The following is a 20,503-nucleotide window of genomic DNA, read 5'->3' as shown; positions in this document are numbered from 1 at the left end:
TTCCCTCCTACAACACCAGTGAGAAACATGGTTTGCTCTGTTCTGTATACCCTTTTTAGAACATGAAAAGCAAAGGATGCCCAAAAGATGGTGACATCTAAATCATAAAGCGTTATGTGCACTAGTCAGGAAACAAATGTAGACTCTGACAGATCCTGACACAGTATTAAAAAAAAAAAAAAGTTTTCTAAGTTTTAGACACTGATAAGCAGGCTGTCCCAAAGAGGGAAGACAGCAGCGTCAGGACAACCGGCCAGCTCACCAGGATTCACATGACACTTGAATCACTGCGTGTGAACACTTGACCGTAATAGTTTACCGTGGCTGAAGAGAAATTCTGACTTCCTCTCACAGTGTTTCAGGAACAGTATAATTTCTAAGTGAGCTTTCAAAATTGAACAAAATTTGAAACTTAGACTCCCCTCCCCCCTTTAAGAATGCCAAAAGATCCTGTTTTAAGTGCTCTGGTTTACAGTTCTATGGGTAACAATTATATCCTGCAGGAGGTTTCCAATGTTCCTCTTTTTGGTGTTAACGGCTGTGCCCACAGCAAAGTGGATACTCCCAGAAGTAGCAGTGACCTCAGTGACCTCTGCCCCCCGGTTTTGAAGTCCAAACTAGCTCTTGTCATAGCACTGCTGGGAAGTTCTGTTCGTTAATGAAGCCGGCTTTCAAATATGGAGAAGGATGAGGTACGGCCCTCCTGTGTCAAGTCTTGGAAGTCTTCAAGCCTTGCTTTTCCATGATGTTCCAGAGTTTGCGGAGATTGGACTGTGTGATGATGTCATCCGGCTTGAGCTGTAGCGCTCGCAGGTAGTTGGCCTCGGCCTTCTGGAGTCGTCCATTGAGGTGCAGGATGGCTCCCAAGTTCATCAGAGCAGCCGGATACTGGAACCAGAGAGAGGAAGGAAAACGATTAAGAGGCCATGGCAAGCTTTCCTTCATGGAAGACAAAAATCTTCATCCATTTATGCAAATGACTCCCTTATGTCTGGAGGCATTTTATGGAAGCAATGTAGCAATTTATACAAATAGATAAAACAGGAAGGGAAAAAAAGGTTTTCAAACAGCTGCTGTGTACTTTGTGCTTTAAAGAGGGCAGGCAGTTAAGGAAATAGCTTTTTCTTTAATGAGAAAGTATAGGTTACCTATGGAGACCTAGTAACCTAGTCACACTGTACTTTCTTGAGAAAAAAGTTAAACGGGATACAATTTTAGACGGAAAGAATTGAACTTTTTTTCAACTCAATGCCAAGCAATAAAAAATTAAGTGGGAAAAGTTGACAAATCTATGTCTACCCATTCTTTGCTTTCTCTCCTTAGCAATATTCTAGGCCATTTCTGCAAACATATATAAATAAGTAAAATAAGGCCTTCCCAAAGGAAAAAACACTTTGCTTGTTATCTACGAATAAGGGCTGTCCTGTTCTTGTCTTGTCCCTGGAACTTTCTGGCTAACAAAGGGCAGCTGATACCTTGGCAGTTACATAAATGCATATTTCAAACATCAGATAAAACTAAAATTGTTTATGCTAAGATTATATTTTCATTTTACAGATGGTGTCAACTATTAATTGTCTTGGCAACTATGATACAGCCTAAAATAATTCACAATTATTTTTATGGTTTAGTGTTTTCACAATGCAAGCATTTTTTTTTCAGCTGAATTCATATGACTCCACTCTTTACTGTAAATACAATTATTTCTGAATCAAAAACAATGCTGGGGGGAGGGTTGAATAGCTCAGAGTAAATCAGCTGGGAAAAGATGATCAGATTTGGATTTGAAGAGATCTGGATTTGAGTTCTTGCTCAACCACCGGCTGTGACCATGGTGAGGTCCCCTAACATATCTGTGTCCCAGTTCTTTCATTTATGAAATACTGAATAAACATCAACTTTTTTGCATGTTGTCAGAAAGATAAAATGAGAAAATAAATGTAGCATAGTATTGATACGTGCACATAATAAGCACTCCACAAATGTCAAGTTCACTTTTTCTTGTCTCATTTTGCTTGAGGTCTAGCACATGCATGTTTACGATTTTTATGTTGTTATACATACTTTATAATTTTTGTTTCAATGGCTGCATAACATGTCTCTTTGGATGTATACCAAAGTTGTCTTAAGTCTTCAACTGCTGGGTATTATTTTCCGACTCTTCTGTATCCTTTTTTCTTTTCCAAAAATAATGTTGCAAATATAAGCTATTCCTGACCTTCGAAAACCTTTTGGTTAGGATGACTCCATAGTTATCAAGAAAAATACAGATGGCCAACTTCTAATTTTAAACACCAATCCAAATAAACATAGCTTTTGAGCAGTGAATAGCTCCACACTGGAAACCTAAAATAACACCACCTACTCTGTCTTCCTGAAAGAACTTTGTTATCATATCACCCATTGTTATACTGAGTTTCTTGATGCTGGGACACATTTCTGAATTATGTCCACTCCCAGAGCTTAGCATGACTGCCAATAAACAGCTACTAAATTGAAGGCGAAGTGTGTTCACAGCCTGACTTACTGGAGATGCTAAGTAGATAAAACGTTCAGACTTCCTGCTATCCTGAGTGGGAAGAGAGGAAATGGGGAGGGAGAACCACGGCTGGAGACCATTCCCTACTAACCAGAAATAGAAAAGGCCCAGTGTTGGGGCTGAGAGAAACCAGATGGCTCTGTGGGGTAGTGGTTATTTCTTGAACCACTTTATTATCAGAGTCTGTACCTAACTATAATTGCAACTCAAGGGGATTATTAAAAACACTCAAGAGGTTACAGAATCACATGCCTAGGTTCCAATGCCAGTTCTGCTCCAGTGACATGTGCACTTAGGAAGCACTGAGACCACAGTTTCTTCTGGAAACGGGATGAGAACAGTACTTGCTTCACAGGGTTGTTAATGAGATTACATGAGGATACAAAATTATTGTCTTTTCCCTCTTCTTTTCTGTCTCCTCATCATCTCAAACACACAAAGTAGGATCTTCTTGTCAATATGCCTGAATGACCACTGAGTCCAAATGCTGAGGATGTGTGAACTGGCTCTGCCTATACTAGGTTTGTAGCCTTTCTTAGGTTAAACCTGGAAAAGACAGCTGTGAAAACAGGTGGTGAAGTACATACCAAGCCACATAAATAGGCTTTACTATTGTTACTAAATTGCAGCCTGGGGTCCATCTCTCCTTAGACTACTTTGAAGTCACCTTTCTGCTATCAAGTGATGAAAAAAAGTTAATATTATTTGAAGAAAACACAATTAGGAAGTTATATCTGTTATCAAAATGAGTTCGGAATGCTAATTATAATGGTGTTTGGAATGATTCTAATTTTGCATTATCCACGTTAGTGTTACTCATTAAACAAAAATAATAAAGAATTGACATCATGAAGTTAATGTGGGATAACCGATCTCTTGAAAGCTCACATATACTCATTAACTGTGTCCCCTAAAGAGTCAAAATCCAAATAAACTAAAAATGTGCATATTTAAGATCATTCAATATTTTTAAAGCAGCTATAGATGTCTACATTCAGATGAAACATTTTGGTTTAGATATGTCTATTCTAATAGAGTAAAAAAAAGCTTTTTTTTTTAATTTAAAAGCCTATGGACATACATTATGTAACGCTTAAAACATCACTATAACTTCTTATTTGAATAAATAGAAACTGATGAAATTTACATACTGGTGTGCTCAAATGTGACATAAGAGTATCATTGCCTTAGGTAACTGCTTTGATAGTATCAACCATTATTTTGATTAAAAATTTCATGTGTTTGTTAAACATTTATGAATAAAACTAGATACAGAAGACTTTCTTCTTATATGGTTATTTTCTCTCTTCAAAGACAAGGGCTTCTTTATCTTTTAAGCCTGTCATGTCTCTCCTCCACAGCAATGACCAGGGTAGCTTAGTGGATGCCCACTGGACTGAATGCCTTCAGGTCTTCTAGCCTTGCTACAAAAATTGCAAGGAGTAGCATTGGCATCACCTGGGAGCTTAACAGAAATTCAGAATTTCAGTTGCCACCTACTGACTCAGAATCTGAATTTCAACAAGATCTCCCAGTGCTTTGTATGCTTATTAAAATTGGAGAAGCATGGTTCTAGAGGTTATTTCCAGATTCTAGATTACGTCCTTTTAGGGTTTTTGAGATGAAGTTTCCTATAAGAAGATGAAGTTCCTACAGAACAAAAGTGTATCAGATCACATGTCCATCCTTCCATAAAGTAGAATTCTTCTCTTGGCCATGTAATTATTTAAGGTAATAAATGTTCAAATGAAACTTTATTAACAGAAGCCATAAATGACTAAATATTGTTAGACAGAAGGAGAGGGAATGAAAAGCCTTTTCATAACCAAAGAAGAGCATGTAAAGGTTTCTAAACAGATTTAAAGACTACCTCACGATATAACTGAAATGCAAGAAGTCCAGGTGACTGACTGGCTGTCTGATTACATAGTAGTGTCATTGCTCTCTGCCAGCTATGACTCATGGACTGGGGAACAGAAACCCAACCACATCTGCTGATGTCTTCCCTCACACACATCCTCTTTTATTAAAGACAGCCGATGAAATTTTCAGCATGTTAACAAACGCAGTCAAGCAGCTTGCAACCCAGTAACATGGGGCTTGTGGCTCCTCACAGACTAGAAAGGAAAACCAGACCTTTTTCGTTTCCTTGAAGAGGACAGATGCTTTACATCAAAGGGGCTGACTAGCAGCCATAATGAGGCAACGAATGATGTCTTTTCCAAGTCTCTAGGGAATTATGCCTTTATTGTTACTTCACTGTGGTCTTTGGCTTTCTTCTCTAACATTGGAGGCAATAAGCAAAATTAAAATTAATATATATGTAGATGTATATTGGGATGAGGTAGGGCAAAGGTAAGATTATGAAGGTCTTATTCTAATCTAATGCCCTTGAGGCTCCCAAGGAACCCAGCTGATCACACAGCACTGGAACACAAAATCATCTTCCTAGCCTTTGCCTATTACATAGTCTTGGAAAGATATCTATGGAGGAGGAATAGTGAGACCATAAGGGGATTTAAGATTGGGAATCCATGTTTCTACTGGGAACAGGACTAAAATATAGAACTTTGAACAGAGGACATGGGTGAGGCCTAGGAAAAGGAAAAGAAGGACTTGGTTGAAAAGTTCTGGAGTTGAAAACCCACACAGTGACTGGCCTCTCTGTATCCCATTCGTCCCTGAGACCACTTCCCTTTTCTGAAAATAAATCAAGAGGCAAGAGAAGCTATGAAAAAGATGAAGACAGAGATAACAGACCAATAGTTCTAGTTTTATAGATATATCAATTTTCACTCAAAGTGTTGCTGAAATTATCCATATAGTTGTACATTTACTCTTGTAAGAACTAAATAACTTTTAAGAAAGAATGTCTGAAGTTAGCCTTACCCAGCTGTTATTCAGTTAATACACTACACATTTGGGGGATGTTTTCAAGATAACCACCTTTAACTTCCCTTCTGAATTTGCAAACTTAAATTGAGTTTGCACAGTCTGAAGGTTTTAATGGATTCTCACTCTTTTTCAAATAGTTACCCCATAACTTAATGAAGGCTGCCTACTGCCATTCAACTGGATTCAGTTGAAATTGCTTACCCAATTTAATTTACTGAAGCAGTAACTGTACATGATGCTTAAAAATGAATGGTATAAACTTTAAAGAAACATATTCATGAAAAAGAGTATTTATGCATACATTTAAGGGATCTCTTTATATTTATTGTGCCTTGTACATGGCAAATATTTAATAAATAATTACCGAATTAAAGTTTTTAAGATTATCTATCAGGTTTATGGGAAAAAAGTGTGACATGGACTGAGACAAAATTAGATACCCTGTTCTCCTCGGTTCCACTATCACTCCTTCTCCTTGGTCCCACTGGCATGTGCAGTGGGCTGATACCAAGCTAGAAACCTCAATACATTACCCTTGATTCCTGGGGAATGAATACATTCCCCCACATGCACACATATACATTCATCCAGTTGTTCAGTCTTGGCAACTTCACCCTCAAATCTCCCTTAAATCTGTCTTTCAATTATAGTTATGCTCCTTTCTCCCAACTTGGTTTAAGCCGTGATCAACTTCTGAGATTGTTTAAATAAAATTATTTTGACAGAAAAGAATAATAAATGAATGGGGAGCTGAAAAGACTGACGGGTGACAGGTTAAATGAATGAACACACAAGTAAAGCCATATGCAGGGTTTTTTCTTTATTGTAAGTATTTTAGTCATAGAAGAATTTCAGAGTACCATAAAAACTGTGCACCTGCCTAACAAATAAAACTTTATAAAGACAACTGAAGCCCCCAAATATCTTTCAGTGAAATAACCCCCCTTTCCTTCTAAGAAAGCCACTCTCCTGAAGTTGGTGTCTATCATTCCCATGTATGTTTCACACTTCTATTTTTTGTGTACCCATAGCAAATGTATGATCTTATACATTTGTAAGTTTTAATTGTATACATATGTCATTATCCATCATGGGATGCCATCCTGACCAGCACTCACTTGGAATTTGAAATTTCTGCTCATCTTTTTGTTTTTCAGATTTATCCTTGTTGATATATGTAAGGTTTTGTTGTTTCACATAAATTCTGTTGAATGACTACCCATTTTCTGAAGGACTGGCTTACAGACTATTGAAAAGAGGCTGCCACTATAATTCAAAAAGCTACATGCCCTCCTATGTTCATAACAGCACTAGTCATAATAGCCAAGACATGGAAACAACCTAAATGTCCATTGACAGATGAATGGATAAAAAAGATGTGGAACATATCAACAATGGAATGCTACTCAGACATAAAAAAGAATGAAATAATGCCATTTGCAGCAACATGGATGCAACTAGAGATTATTATACTAGGTGAGGTAAGCCAGAGAGAGAAAGACAAATACCATATGATATCACTTATATGTGGAGTCTAAAATATGACACAGATGAACCTACCTACAAAACAGAAGCAGACTCACAGACATAAAGAACAGACTTGTAGTTGCTAAGGGGAAGGAGGATGGGGGAGGAATTAATTGGGAGTTTGGGGTTAGCAGATGCAAACTATTAGATACAGAATGGATAAGCAACAAGGTCTTACCGTCTAGCACAGGGAACTATATTCAATATCCTGTGATAAACCATAAAGGAAAAAGAATATAAGAAAGAATGTGTGTGTGTGTGTGTATAACTGAATCACTTTGCTGTACAGCAGAAATTAATACAACACTGTAAATCAACTACACTTCAATTAAAAAAAAAAACCTCTCATCTTAAAAAAAAGGAGGCTGCCATCAATATTCTTGTGAATATCTCCACATGTACTTATGGGAGAGTTTCTAAGACTGGAGTTGCTAGACATGGGGGATCTTCAACTTTGCCAGATATCACCAAATTGCCCTTCTGTGTGGTTGTAGCAAAATGCATTAGCATCAACATGTAACAGGGGTCTCTGTTTCCTATCCTTAATACCACTTAGTATTGTCTGGCTTTTTAAGTTTTGCAAATTGAGAGTTGGAAAACAGTATCTTATTCTGTGCTTAGTTTTTTTTCCTGATTACTAGAGAGGTTAATAATATTTTCAGAAGCTTACTAGCTTTTTACATTTCCTCTTCAGTGATCCACCTGTTTTTTTTTTTTTTAAGTTATTTATTTTTGGCTGTGTTGGGTCTTCGTTGCTGCACGTGGGCTTTCTCTAGTTGCGACAAGCGGGGGCTACTCTTCGTTGCGGTGCGCTGGCTTCTCGCTGCGGTGGCTTCTGTTGTTGTGGAGCACAGGTTGTAGGCGCGCGGGCTTCAGAAGTTGTGGCTCACGGGCTCAGTAGTTGTGGCTCGTGGGCTCTACAGCGCAGGCTCAGTAGTTGTGGCACACGGGTTCAGTTGCTCCGCGTCATGTGGGATCTTCCCGGACCAGGGCTCGAACCCGTGTCCCTTGCATTGGCAGGCGGATTTTTAACCACTGCGCCACCAGGGAAGCCCGATCCACCTGTTCTTTAACATTTGGACAGAATACGTTCTGTATGGATTGTCAACTACATGGTGATATTTGAAAGGTAATTATTCAGGGCTCCCATCACCTCAGAACAGCTGGTAAATAAGACTGTCTGGCCTGGTGTTTTCCTGGTCAGAGTCACTTTCTCAAGACTAACAACTAGATAACCACTGTTTCGAAGGTGAAAAGTCTGTTATACCTAAAATGGAAAATCCTTGATATAGGTGCACTTTCAATGCGGTGAGAGGAGGATAACAGAAATCTGGGCAGCGAGAGGGACAGCAGGAGCCACCAAAATGAGTCACAGTGACTATGGGAAGCCTGGACCACTGTATGTGGGAGAAGGATGGCTTTTTGCTGGTGCTCCTAGCATGCAGAAAAGACTTCTCTTTTTTTTTTTTTTTTTTTTTTTTCAGGTACGCGGGCCTCCCACTGTTGTGGCCTCTCCCGTTGCGGAGCGCAGGCTCCGGACGCGCAGGCTCAGCGGCCATGGCTCACGGGCCCAGCTGCTCCGCGGCATGTGGGATCTTCCCGGACCGGGGCACGAACCCGTGTCCCCTGCATCGGCAGGCGGACTCTCAACCACTGCGCCACCAGGGAAGCCCTGGAAAAGACTTCTCTTTATGGCCTGCTTCTCTGTCTCTATTCAGATGCCTTGCTTTCTGGCTTCTTAGCTCCTTTTCCCAGGGGCAACAAGCAAATTTAAGATGAACAATATGTTTCATATTCTTCCTCTCTTTACTGCCCTCCATTTCTACTGGCACTGCCTGGGTTAGCATCTCATCCCATTCCTAAATGCTATCAGCCTCCTCTTCTCCCCACTTTCAATTTCTTCCTTACTCCAATACCTTCCACCTGACCATCTGTCTTTCTTAAGCACATGGGGGTTTAGAGGGTCAACCTGTGCCGACAGAAAAGAATCCACTCTTCATCCCAGTACTAAGAAACCCTTTACAACTTGGCACCCCAAATAAGCCCTCCATATACATTCTTCATGAGCCACGTGAAACTTCTCTTTCTGCCGTGTGCTATTTTGAGCATCCATTTCTTATCAAACTACGCTTCTGACAAAGCTCTTCTTCCACTCTCTTTTTTACAAATTTCTGTTCATTTCAAAAACGAACTGAACAATCTCTTGTTCATAGCTTACTTTCTATGTTGCCATAGCACTGTCTACATACATTAATTGCAACACTTGCCACAATGAATTGTATCTACTTGTTGTGTCTGTCTTCTATGCTGGAAGGTAAGATAGTGAATTTACTTTGTTTTCATAGTGCTAGTGCCAGGCTCTGGCATGTGAAAGAAACTCTCAGTGAATGCTTTCTGAAAGAAGGAAAATTTGTACGGTTTAGCAAAAAGAGGTGACCTAGGAGAGGTAAATTCTAGTCCAAACAGCATAATTTAACAAACATTTATTAAGCACTTACTATATGTCAAGGTTGCTGCCAGATATGCTATATAAGTGGTGAAAAAGAACAATATAGTTTTTTGCTCTGTGTCTTGAGCCAACTTTAATTGCACACTTGGCATTTATCACTATTAGGAGGTGTACATTCTACTATGTATCATTTATGCTCCTGAAATTTGTGAGGTAGGCAAAACTGATATCCATGCCCTGTTTTTTTTTTTTTTTTTTTTTTGGTACGTGGGCCTCTCACTGTTGTGGCCTCTCCCGTTGCGGAGCACAGGCTCCGGACATGCAGGCCCAGCGGCCATGGCTCACGGGCCCAGCCGCTCCGCGGCATGTGGGATCTTCCCAGACCGGGGCACGAACCCGTGTCCCCTGCATCAGCAGGCGGACTCTCAACCACTGCGCCACCAGGGAAGCCCTCCATGCCCTGTTTTAAGAACTATAGGGCATGGTACAGAAGAAGGCTTCACCGCCCTCAAGGAGTTTATAGTCCAGGCCATGAATACAAATTCTTCTACACCAAAGAAGAATCAGACATGTCTACAAAGGACATACGAAGACTGAGCTAAGGGGTAAAGGGAGATTCCTTCCTTATGGGTGTGAAGCTTTTAGACAAGATAAATGATCAGGTTGCTTCAAATCTTTTATTCTTCTGAAATAAGAATGATACAGAAACTTTTGAAATGAATGGGTCCTATCAAAGTCAGTTTGTTACTTTTTAAAGCAAACTGAAGAGAGCAGAGCCAGCAGTGGAGAGAAGCCCTCACAGAGCAGGGTCTGCATTTCAATTAGTCTGGAGATTCAGATCTTAGTAGTGACAGCCATGATGTCAACCCTTCTGAGACCAGACCAAAATGGAAAAAGTTTTATTAAAAAATGAAATATTAATACAACAATTGAAAGATCTTTCACAAAATTTTATGACAAAAAAACCCCACAACCAATGCAATGTTCCCAATTCAGAAATGATAGTTCTTTGTAGTCATATGCTGACTACAGTCATTTTTTTTTTTTTTTTTTTTTTTTGTGGTATGCGGGCCTGTCACTGCTGTGGACTCTCCCGTTGCGGAGCACAGGCTCCAGACGCGCAGGCTCAGCGGCCATGGCTCACGGGCCCAGCCGCTCCACGGCATGTGGGATCTTCCCAGACCGGGGCACGAACCCGCGCCCCCTGCATTGGCAGGCGGACCCTCAACCACTGCGCCACCAGGGAAGCCCTGCAGCCATATTTTGAATAAAGCATCTCTGCAAAAAGATTTATCAAACTGTACATCCAGCAAGGGAAAACAACACAGGAAGTCTAGCAATGGCAAGGCAAATGCTGACAGATAATAGAAATGATTCATTCTGATTCTCAGTTTCAACACAGTATTTGTGTTTTTGAAATAGCTTTGAATAAAACAAAACAGATATAGGTGACAAGCAAGACACGACGCTGTATTAAGCAGTAGCTTCAATTCGTCAGTGACATGTTTTATCCTGTGTGCTCAATCCTTATCTCCTACCTCTGTTCCATCCAGCGGGTATTACAAGAATGTTCATTTAACTTTTATGATGGGTTTGATTGCCACAGTGTGGAGTGCTATTCATTTCAGTAGCAATCAAAATGTCAACAGCTGTGGTTTGGGGGATAGCAAACAGTGACTGTAACAAAGTCATTTCAAAGGTGGTGGCAATTTCTAGCAGATTTTAAAGTACATCTACTAAATTAAGGATATGACCTCAGAAATTATTCTTCACTGAGGATGATCCTATTTCAAAGATAGGTTTTCCTTATGTCCTTTAATTTCACAGTAAGTCTCTCACATGATCCAAATGGAAAACCTTGATCCCAGGCCACCTAAGTTTCACTCCCAGCTTTTTTTTTTTTTTTAACTTTTTTTAATTGAATGAAAAATTCTTTAAATTGTATAGTGCTTTACAGTTTTCAAAAGTTTCACACACACATGATTTCATACAATCTCATAATAATAACCCTCTTCTCCCCCTATCCCTTACTCACAGCTTTTATAAAATGCAATTGGGGGCTTCCCTGGTGGCGCAGTGGTTAAGAATCTGCCTGCCGATGCAGGGGACACGGGTTTAAGCCCTGGTCCGGGAATATCCCACATGCCGCGGAGCAACAAAGCCCGTGCGCCACAACTACTGAGCCTGCGCCCTAGAGCCCGCGAGCCACAACTACTGAAGCCTGTGTGCCACAACTTCTGAAGCCCACGCGCCTCGAGCCTGTGCTCTGCAATAAGCTACCACAATGAGAAGCCTGCGCCCCGCAACAAAGAGTAGCCCCCGCTCACCGCAACTAGAGAAAGCCCGCGTGCAGCAGCGAAGACCCAATGCAGCCAAAAATTAAATGAATAAATAAATTTTAAAAATGCAATTGGCACACTTTATCTTGATTTGCAACAAGCACGTAGCTCATCATTTGAAGGAAAATGACTAAAGAAATTTCTACCTATGTGAGAAAATATACGATGACTTAAAGTGCATGAAGATTAGAAAAATCAAAGTAAGAAGAATTTATTGAAGGTTAAAAACAATGAAGGAAAGTTTAGAAAAAGATCTGCACAGTTGGCAAACATTATGTCTCTCAAACACCAAGAGCTGTCTTCTCTTACTAATCTAGAGAGCTGCTACAAAAGCCCATAGCATCTTCTCCTTTTCTTTGAACCAAAGTCCTTGCCTGTTTCTAGTCCAAATACGATTTAAGCGACATAATTCACTCTGCACTTTATTCGTTTCTTTTTAGCATGAAGAGGAGGGAGGAACACGTGCATGCTTTCTCAATCATAGTCATGTTACACAGAAGGATTTCCAGCTGTACAGGCCATCCAAGTGTGTATGTGTGAAGCATGAGTTTGAATATATCTAATACAATGACTGCTCATTCCAAGGAGTTGAAACATGTCACTGGAATAATCATGTTGTTATTAAAATGTATTTTCAGAGACATGTTGGAAGTTGAGTTTTAGACTTATAATATTTAAGAACTCAACTGCCATGGAAGATGGAAGCAGAGAGCTAATTCTTTTCTTTTGCTGGGCGGGGTGGGGGTCGGAGGCTGGCCTTTTCTTTTTTTCTTTTTTTTTTGCTGTGTAAATTGATCTGATCCAAAAAATACAATACAGCAAGAGGTATGGACATACCACATTGACAGAATCAAAGTTATACTGGAATAAAGACTTGACAGGGGCTTCCCTGGTGGCGCAATGGTTGAAAGTCCGCCTGCCGATGCAGGGGACACGGGTTTGTGCCCCGGTCCGGGAAGATCCCACGTGCCGCGGAGTGGCTGGGCCCGTGAGCCATGGCCACTGAGCCTGTGCGTCCGGAGCCTGTGCTCCGCAACGGGAGAGGCCACAACAGCGAGAGGCCCGCGTATCACACACACACACACACAAAAGACTTGACAGATGCCACAACAATCAGATCCAGGAGATTATTTTTAACCTATGTACATCACTTCTCATAATTAACTTCTATGTTTGCAATAAGTAGCTTTGATCTGATGGAGGTCAACTGAGAGACAGTAATTTGCATGCTGTGGAAATGACAGATTTGTTCCTGAATGGGACTAATTGGAAATATTCATTTTTTTATTACGGAAATAAGCATGTCAGAGACCTTAAAACAGTGGATTAAGATGAAATTTAGGTTAGGCATACACTCTCTAAAGATGGATAGCACATTTTTTTTTCCCTTTCACAAAGCAGATGGGGACCCTGGTGTGAACAAGCAGGATTAATGCAAGGTTGACAGTGTCATTCAGAGCAATCACATTTCAACATGACATTAGAAGGCAGCAACTGTACATCCACAGAATGAAATAGGAAGAAAAACATCTCCCTGGGAGAATTCAGGCACACAGCAAGTGGAAAGTTTTGTGAATGCTCTAAGTTAGGACGACCAGATCAAATGTAATGAGCAGGAGCAAAGCAATCCCTCCAGAAACTATAAATCTTTCCAGGGACTAAAAATAAAATGTAAACACACTGTCTGCTGCATGGCATTCTATTTGCACTTTCCTAGGGCCTAGACTTTGTTGATACATGCTTGTAAAAATAATGATGCAAGGTCTTCACACATCATTTCAGAAAATATTCCATCAGGACACACCAATCAAGGTGAAGCCATGCTGTATTCCAAGCCATTATACTGGCCAAAGTGTCACACCTGCTGAAAATGTAAAAATAAACATGGCTTGTGTGTATCTACACTCATGGCAAATCAAGGGAGGCTGAATGGCAGAACTTCTGCCACTCACGTAGTCTAAGCTCACATCTCCCCCTCAAGATCTCTGCATTCATTTGCACACTTGGCCTTTACTTCTGAAACGCTCGTTACCTGAAATTGTCACGTTCAGACTGAACCTCCTAACTTAAAGCCTGTATAGTCAGCACATTATAGGAAGGCATTAAAGACTGGCTTGATGACACTTTTCTGCATAATAGCTTCCAAAATTGTAAATAAAACAGATTTTGTATCACCGTGACCTAATCTTATCTCTTCTCTGAGCAACTCTATTTTTGAAAATAATACACACTTATTTTCTTGACTCCCGTCCTTGGTCTAACCTATTAATATAAAACAAGTGAGCAAGCAAGCAAATAATAAGCAATCAATAAAGCAACTGCACAGAGCAAGAGTCCAAGCAACTGAGAGCCTCAGATATACTTATTGAACACTTATTCACCCATACTCACAAATAACAACCAAAATACTTGAAAAGGAAGGTAGAACAAAATAAATTATTCCAATGATTAATTGTCTTATGCCAACTTTGATTTCTTTTAGACTCACCTTCAATACAGAGTTAGGGAACCATAATGAATATGTGATACATGTCAAATATGTCTACAAAATCACAAATACATTTTCACCTACTCAAAAAACATAATTTTGTATTGACAATGCAACAACCTTGAATAGTGATTTGATATTTGACTATAGAAAAAACTTGGCTACATTTCATCTCTACTTATGATTTGTATCTGAACAAGAAAACAAAAAGAACTTCTCTAGAAGTATAAGAGAGGCACATCTCAATTATTTCATGTAAGAAATTAGAGGCAAGATCCTTTTCTGCTATTACATATTAGCTAGTCTTAAAGTATCTTATAAATACTTCACTAAGTATCTAATTAAATTATAGGCCATTTGTCTCATACATGCTTAATGTCCATTACATATAATAACTAAATCCAATTTCAGTATCTTGAAATGGTTCATAGAAATTAAGCTATGCTCTAATGCCTACAATTTAACACTTTTATTTACTTCAGTCAAAGACAGAAGTTTTAGAACTTTGTGACCTTCTTTGGTTCATCCAAGAGAAGAAGAAATTAAGTGGTAATTATGAAGGCAATATTCTTAGAAAATTAAGTCCTGGATGCTAAGTGAACATGACAGCCACGTGAAAGGGCAGCCTCCAGCAGAGAAGCAGGAGGGCATGTGGTGAATCTACAGGTTTTTTAATGCCAGAACTTGAAGAACCCATGAACGAAAATATTGCCTGCCATATCGGTAAATAAAGAATGTTGCAGCCATCAAGCCGTCACATTACAGCTGCCCGGAGAGTGAGCCCTGAGGGAACTCAGGATGGAGACAAATGGGCTGCCCACTGCCAAGCCCATCTAGAAATCAGCTGCTGCAACCACCTCTGAAGATGCACCCTGAGGCAACTCAGGATGAGAAAACACAGGATACTGGCCCCAGATAGCTGAAGTGTATATCAAAGGAATGATTTCAGTCAGCCCTGACTCTTCCATCTTCCTATACATAGAAAAGTGCTGAATTTTTAACTTGAGATAACTGGTTTTCTTTTATTAACACTAATGTTAATAAAAGAAATGTTTAGACTACCTGGTCTTTTGTTGCAAAATCTCATATATTGATATATCCTGGATCCCCCCTTGCCTCTTTGGGACCGGTTTTTCAGTGTTATCTGAGATGCTGTGTCCCAGGCTTGAAGCCCTCAGAACGTCCACTGAACAAAACATAACTCTCTACTTTCAGGTTGTAATTTTTTTCAGTCGACAAACCATAGCAGGACAGGAAGCATGGCCATCCCAAGTGTAAGTAGATCACTGCGTTAAGTATCTCTTACTAAATAAATGGGGGCTTAGGGAGGTTGAAAAAAAAACTATAACAATGAAATAATTAAAATTTCAAGAAAAAAGTCTCTAAAGGAGACTTGTAAGCTGCAAATGGTTAAAATATCTCTCCTGTAGTTCTATGACTATCATTTCTAAAATACGTTTGAGTTCTTCAGTGGTCTCATCCATTATAGCCAAATTTCTTTACTTTCTTTTTTAATGAAATTTGTTCATTCATTAATTCATTCATCTAATTATTGAGCACCTATGTTGGGGATTCAGCAGTTCACAAAACACTTCAAAAATCTCAGGCCTCATGGAGCTTAAATGCTACTTCTAAGACATACACAAAAAAATAAGTAAAATATATAGCACGTTATATTGTGATATATGATACGGTAAAAAAATATAACAAAGAAAGGGTTTAAGGAATGTATATAAGGAGAGAGGTCAATGAACTACAGTCTGTGGGTTATCTCCAGCCCACTGCTGGCCCATTTAAAAACCTACATGTTTTAAATGGCTGAAAACACTCAAAAGAAAGAATAATATATTATGATACATGAAAATGACATAAAATTCAAATTTCAATGCCCATAAATAAAATGTTTCTGGAACATAGCCACATTCAATCATCTATGTATTGTCTATGGCTGCTTCCGTGCTGCAAAGGCATGCAAAGAGCTGAATAGTTGAAACAGAGACATTATGACTGCAAAGCCTAAAATATTTACCATCTGGTCTGCTACAACCAAAGTTTGCCAATAGTAAATAGGGAGATCAGGAAAGGTCTTAAGAGACGATGGCACTTGACTGAAGAATTGAAGGCGTAAGCTTCTCAAGGAGTGACATGATCTGACATATACTTTGAACGTTGTGCTTAAAGTAGACTAATGAAGGACTCAAGTTTAGTATTATAGGTCAGTAGTGACGTTGCTGCCTCTGACAAGGGTAGTTGCAGTGGAAGTTGGCTTACGCGACTAGAAAAATGAGATGATTTACTGCAGTGGGAAATACCATGTGAGAAGGAGGAGTGGGAAGAAGATCAGGGGCTCAGTTTCAGACTAGTTGCTTGAGGGGGTCCCTGCAAGTGGAGATACTAAGTACACACTGAATAGATCAGTCTGGAGTCCAAAGAAGTGATCTCAGCCTGAGATATACATTTGAGAGTCGTCACTGTATTTAAAGCTAGGAGAGAGGTTGGGATCTCTGACAGACTGAGTATACAGAGAAGAGTGAAGCTGTTCAAGAAGAGAAGAACTTCAAGGTTAAGAGACTGGATGGTTGGGAAGGAATCAGCCAAGGGAATGAGTGATAAGATGAAAGACGGACCAGATTTAGGAGGTAGCAGAGAGAGGGTGTGCTGGTAACCAAGTGAAGAAAGTGCTTCCAGGAGGAATGAGTAATTATCTGTGTCAAACGCGATTAGTATGACAAATAACGTTAAACTGAGAACAAACAGATTTAATGATGTTCTGTGCTGTTCTAGTAACTTTGACAGGAGCAGTTTTGGTGACATCATTGGGGAAAAAGCCTGTATGGAGTAGGTCCAAATGAAAATAGAAAGGTTTGCTATAAACAGAAGGAGGGATATTGAGTGGTAGTCAGAGGTATAAATGGGCTTGATAGGCTTTCTGTTTTTCAATTTTGGGAGACATAATATCATGTGTTTTTTTTTTTTGCGGTACGTGGGCCTCTCACTGTTGCGGCCTCTCCCGTTGCGGAGCACAGGCTCCGGACGCGCAGGCTCAGTGGCCATGGCTCACGGGCCCAGCCGCTATGCATGTGGGATCTTCCCGGACCAGGGCACGAACCCGCGCCCCCTGCATCAGCAGGCGGACTCTCAACCACTGCGCCACCAGGGAAGCCCCATAATATCATGTTTAAATGCTAATGGAGAAAACGTGGTAGAGAGAAAAAAAGTTTGTTAATATAAGAGAGTCAGAGAAACAGAAACAGAAAAACGTAGAGAGGGAGGAGAGACAGAGGAAGAGGGATTGGGAACATCCTTCAGTCAAGAACAGAGGCATTCAGTGAAGAAATGCAGAGGCTGGTTTGAGCTACACGTATGGACAGTTTATCCATAATAACGGGAGGAAAGGTAGCATTTAGAGGCACAGATGCAAATAGATGGTTAGATTTTGTGATGGGATTCTGTGGAAGTTCTCTCTGATTACTTCTATATTCTCAGTGAAAGAGGAAGCAAGGCCATCAGTTGAGTGTGATGATGGAAGAAGAGCTGTTGGAAATTTCAGGTGAGACAGTAAAGTGTGAACAGTAATCTAGAAAAATGTCAGACAGAACAGACTAGAAAATTATAGTAGGTTTGCCACCCAGCACTGTGGTCTCACTTGAAGTAGTGATATTGAGCTTAAAGTGTGTTGTCTTCTTAAGCTATGTTTAGCTTTAAGATGCAGATATGGAACAGGCAGAGATGGATTTAACCAGGTGTTGTTTGCGCCCAAAAAGTATGATGGGCAAAAAGAAGCAAAGGAGCTGAGGTTGCATGCAAGGGAGTGATAATGACTGACCTTGAAATGTAATCTCAATAAAGAGGAATGTGAGGTATAATAGTCAAGAACATTGAAACACTTGTGATTTCAATGGACTGTAGGTCCTGGGTGTGGCCGAAGCATTTGGGAAATTGGTGCCAGAGTTAGAGATGGTAGGCAGGTACTAGGCTGTCTGAAATGAGACCACGGAGGTAGAGAAAAGAGCAACTAGTTAAGAGGGCTCTCTTGACAGACCAAAGTTAATACAGTATTTTAAGAGTTGGGGAGTGATTGATGGGTGATGCAGGCAAAGGAGGGAAATAGAATCTTATGGGAATTAGATTCTGGGGAAGAGGGGTGACTTGTGAGGATGGGGCCTTTTTGGGGTGACTTCTGTGAACAGGGATAGAAAACATGACTGAGATTAGTCCTGATGGTACCAAGGAAAAAAAATGACACAACAATTTTGTTAACAAATACTAGCAAGGAGGGGCATTAGTTAGGATAACTTTTTTTTCCTTTTTAAAAGCTTTATTTTATTTCATTTTAACTTTTTATTTTATATTGGAGTATAGTTGATTAGCAATATTGTGTTAGTTTCAGGTGTACAGCCACAGTGATTCAGTTATACATATGCATGTATCTATTCTTTTTCGAATTCTCTTCCCATTTAAGTTGTTACAAAATGTTGAGCAAGAGTTCCCTGTGCTATGCAGTAGGTCCTTGTTGGTTATCCATTTTAAATATAGCAGTGTGTTCATGTCAATCTCAAACTCCCTAACTATCCCTCCCCCCAACCCTTCTCTCCTGGTAACCACAGTTCTCTAATCTCCAACTCCAGTTTGCAGTTATTTCTTTTACCCCTCCCTACTTCAGAAGAGTGGTTCTCATCTCCGTCTTAAAAGCCCAACAGCATTTCAGAAGGAGAACATTATTCTATCTACCAGAAGAGAGAATCTCTATGCTCTGCTATACTGACCGAAGTAGAAGTCTTTGTGATTATAAAAGTCATTGAAATTTTAAGAGTTGGCTTCAAAATTCAAAGGTGTCATATTAATGAAGTTAGTTAACAACAACTACGGAGTCTGCATCCTGCGAAGACCATTCAAAGTAACGGGGAGTAGGCTTCCCTGGTGGTGCAGTGGTTGAGAGTCTGCCTGCCGATGTAGGGGACACAGGTTCGTGCCCCGGTCCGGGAAGATCCCACATGCCGCGGAGCGGCTGGGCCCGTGAGCCATGGCCGCTGAGCCTGCGCGTCCGGAGCCTGTGCTCCGCAACGGGAGAGGCCACAACAGTGAGGCCCATGTACCGTCAAAAAAAAAAAAAACAACCCAAAAAACAAAAAACAAAGTAACGGGGAGTAAAAAGGAAAGTGGATCTTGCTCTCAAAATGTTTTCAAACTCAAGGGAAGGGAGGAAGTGGCAAATACAGATAAGCAACATAAACAAATAAAAGTACACAGACATCTGAAGAAACACTTTGACATCCTCCTGGAATGTTATCCACTTTTGGCAGTACTCCACTTTGTTCAGCTTACTACTGAGAACCACTACACAATCCACAGTTTATTTATCAGAAGTATGTAGTGCTTCTCCTATAAAGAACACTGACTGATTTGCATTTTGACACAACCCTTTTCTTATATTTCAGTTTGATATCGTGTTGTCAGCAGAGCAATTCGACTTCTTGCCAAGATAAAGTCTAATTTCATCCCCACAACATGAAAAGAAATTTACTTTCCTTCCTCTATTCTCTCCTTTCATCATTAAGTAGCAAACTAGACTAGTGACCAAATATATTTTGTTCCTTTCTTCACTTATAGAAAAAGTAAGACGTGGCATACTTTCCATGCTGCTAGGATTGATGTTCACGGGATGGACGAAGGACCCATGTATCTACTTTTCTTGCTGTCTATCCAAAATCAAGCTTCTTCTCATGTGGGTACAAACTCACTTACAGGAATATTTGCACCCTAATGGCTTGAAAGTCACAAAGGTCTACCCAGTTGCAAGGAGCTAATGTCAATACGTAAGCTAGTCACATACAATTTGCTGTCAACTGCAGGTTTTTGAATTACCTTTGTAATATGAATTCGTTACCTGCTTTCTAGTACAATTTCCCTAGTGAAAACAGCATTAGCCCACTGTTCACCTGAAGCATGACAAATCATCTTCATCCTCACTGCAATTTTTTGTTCAAAGGTATTGTATATACAAAGCTCCCAGATCTTTTTTTAGTCTTAGTGTCTTAATGGGTCTGAAAGTCTGTCTTCCATTATTTATACAACAGACACTTTACTTTTTTTTTTTTTTTTTTGCTATTTTTAAATTTTTCAAAGCACATATACTTACATGGTTTCATCCTGAAGGATTCAGTTGTTCAAAGTAACACAGCCAGTGATCAGTACTACTGGGTCCAAAACACAATTCTCTCCACTCTATTTCCACTCTACTATTCCAACTTATTATGATGGTGATA

At 39.9% G+C, this 20,503-nt stretch overlaps 1 protein-coding gene across 1 annotated transcript in view; it reads right to left on the bottom strand.

Moving 5' to 3' along the window:
* Positions 1-708: 708 nt before the first annotated feature.
* TMTC2 (transmembrane O-mannosyltransferase targeting cadherins 2) overlaps positions 709-20,503 on the bottom strand; it is a gene marked incomplete at both ends in the record, with an annotated part of 412,037 nt that continues 392,242 nt past the window's right edge. Inside the window, one exon of the mRNA XM_079715466.1 lies at positions 709-888. Coding sequence (XP_079571592.1) covers positions 709-888 — 180 coding nt within the window. The remainder of the gene's footprint in view (positions 889-20,503) is intronic.

Source organism: Hyperoodon ampullatus, assembly GCF_949752795.1.
Source record: "Hyperoodon ampullatus genome assembly, chromosome: 11".
NCBI lineage: Eukaryota > Metazoa > Chordata > Mammalia > Artiodactyla > Ziphiidae > Hyperoodon > Hyperoodon ampullatus.
Note: the sequence above shows the minus strand (reverse complement) of the source record. Positions and strands in the feature narration are given on the sequence as shown.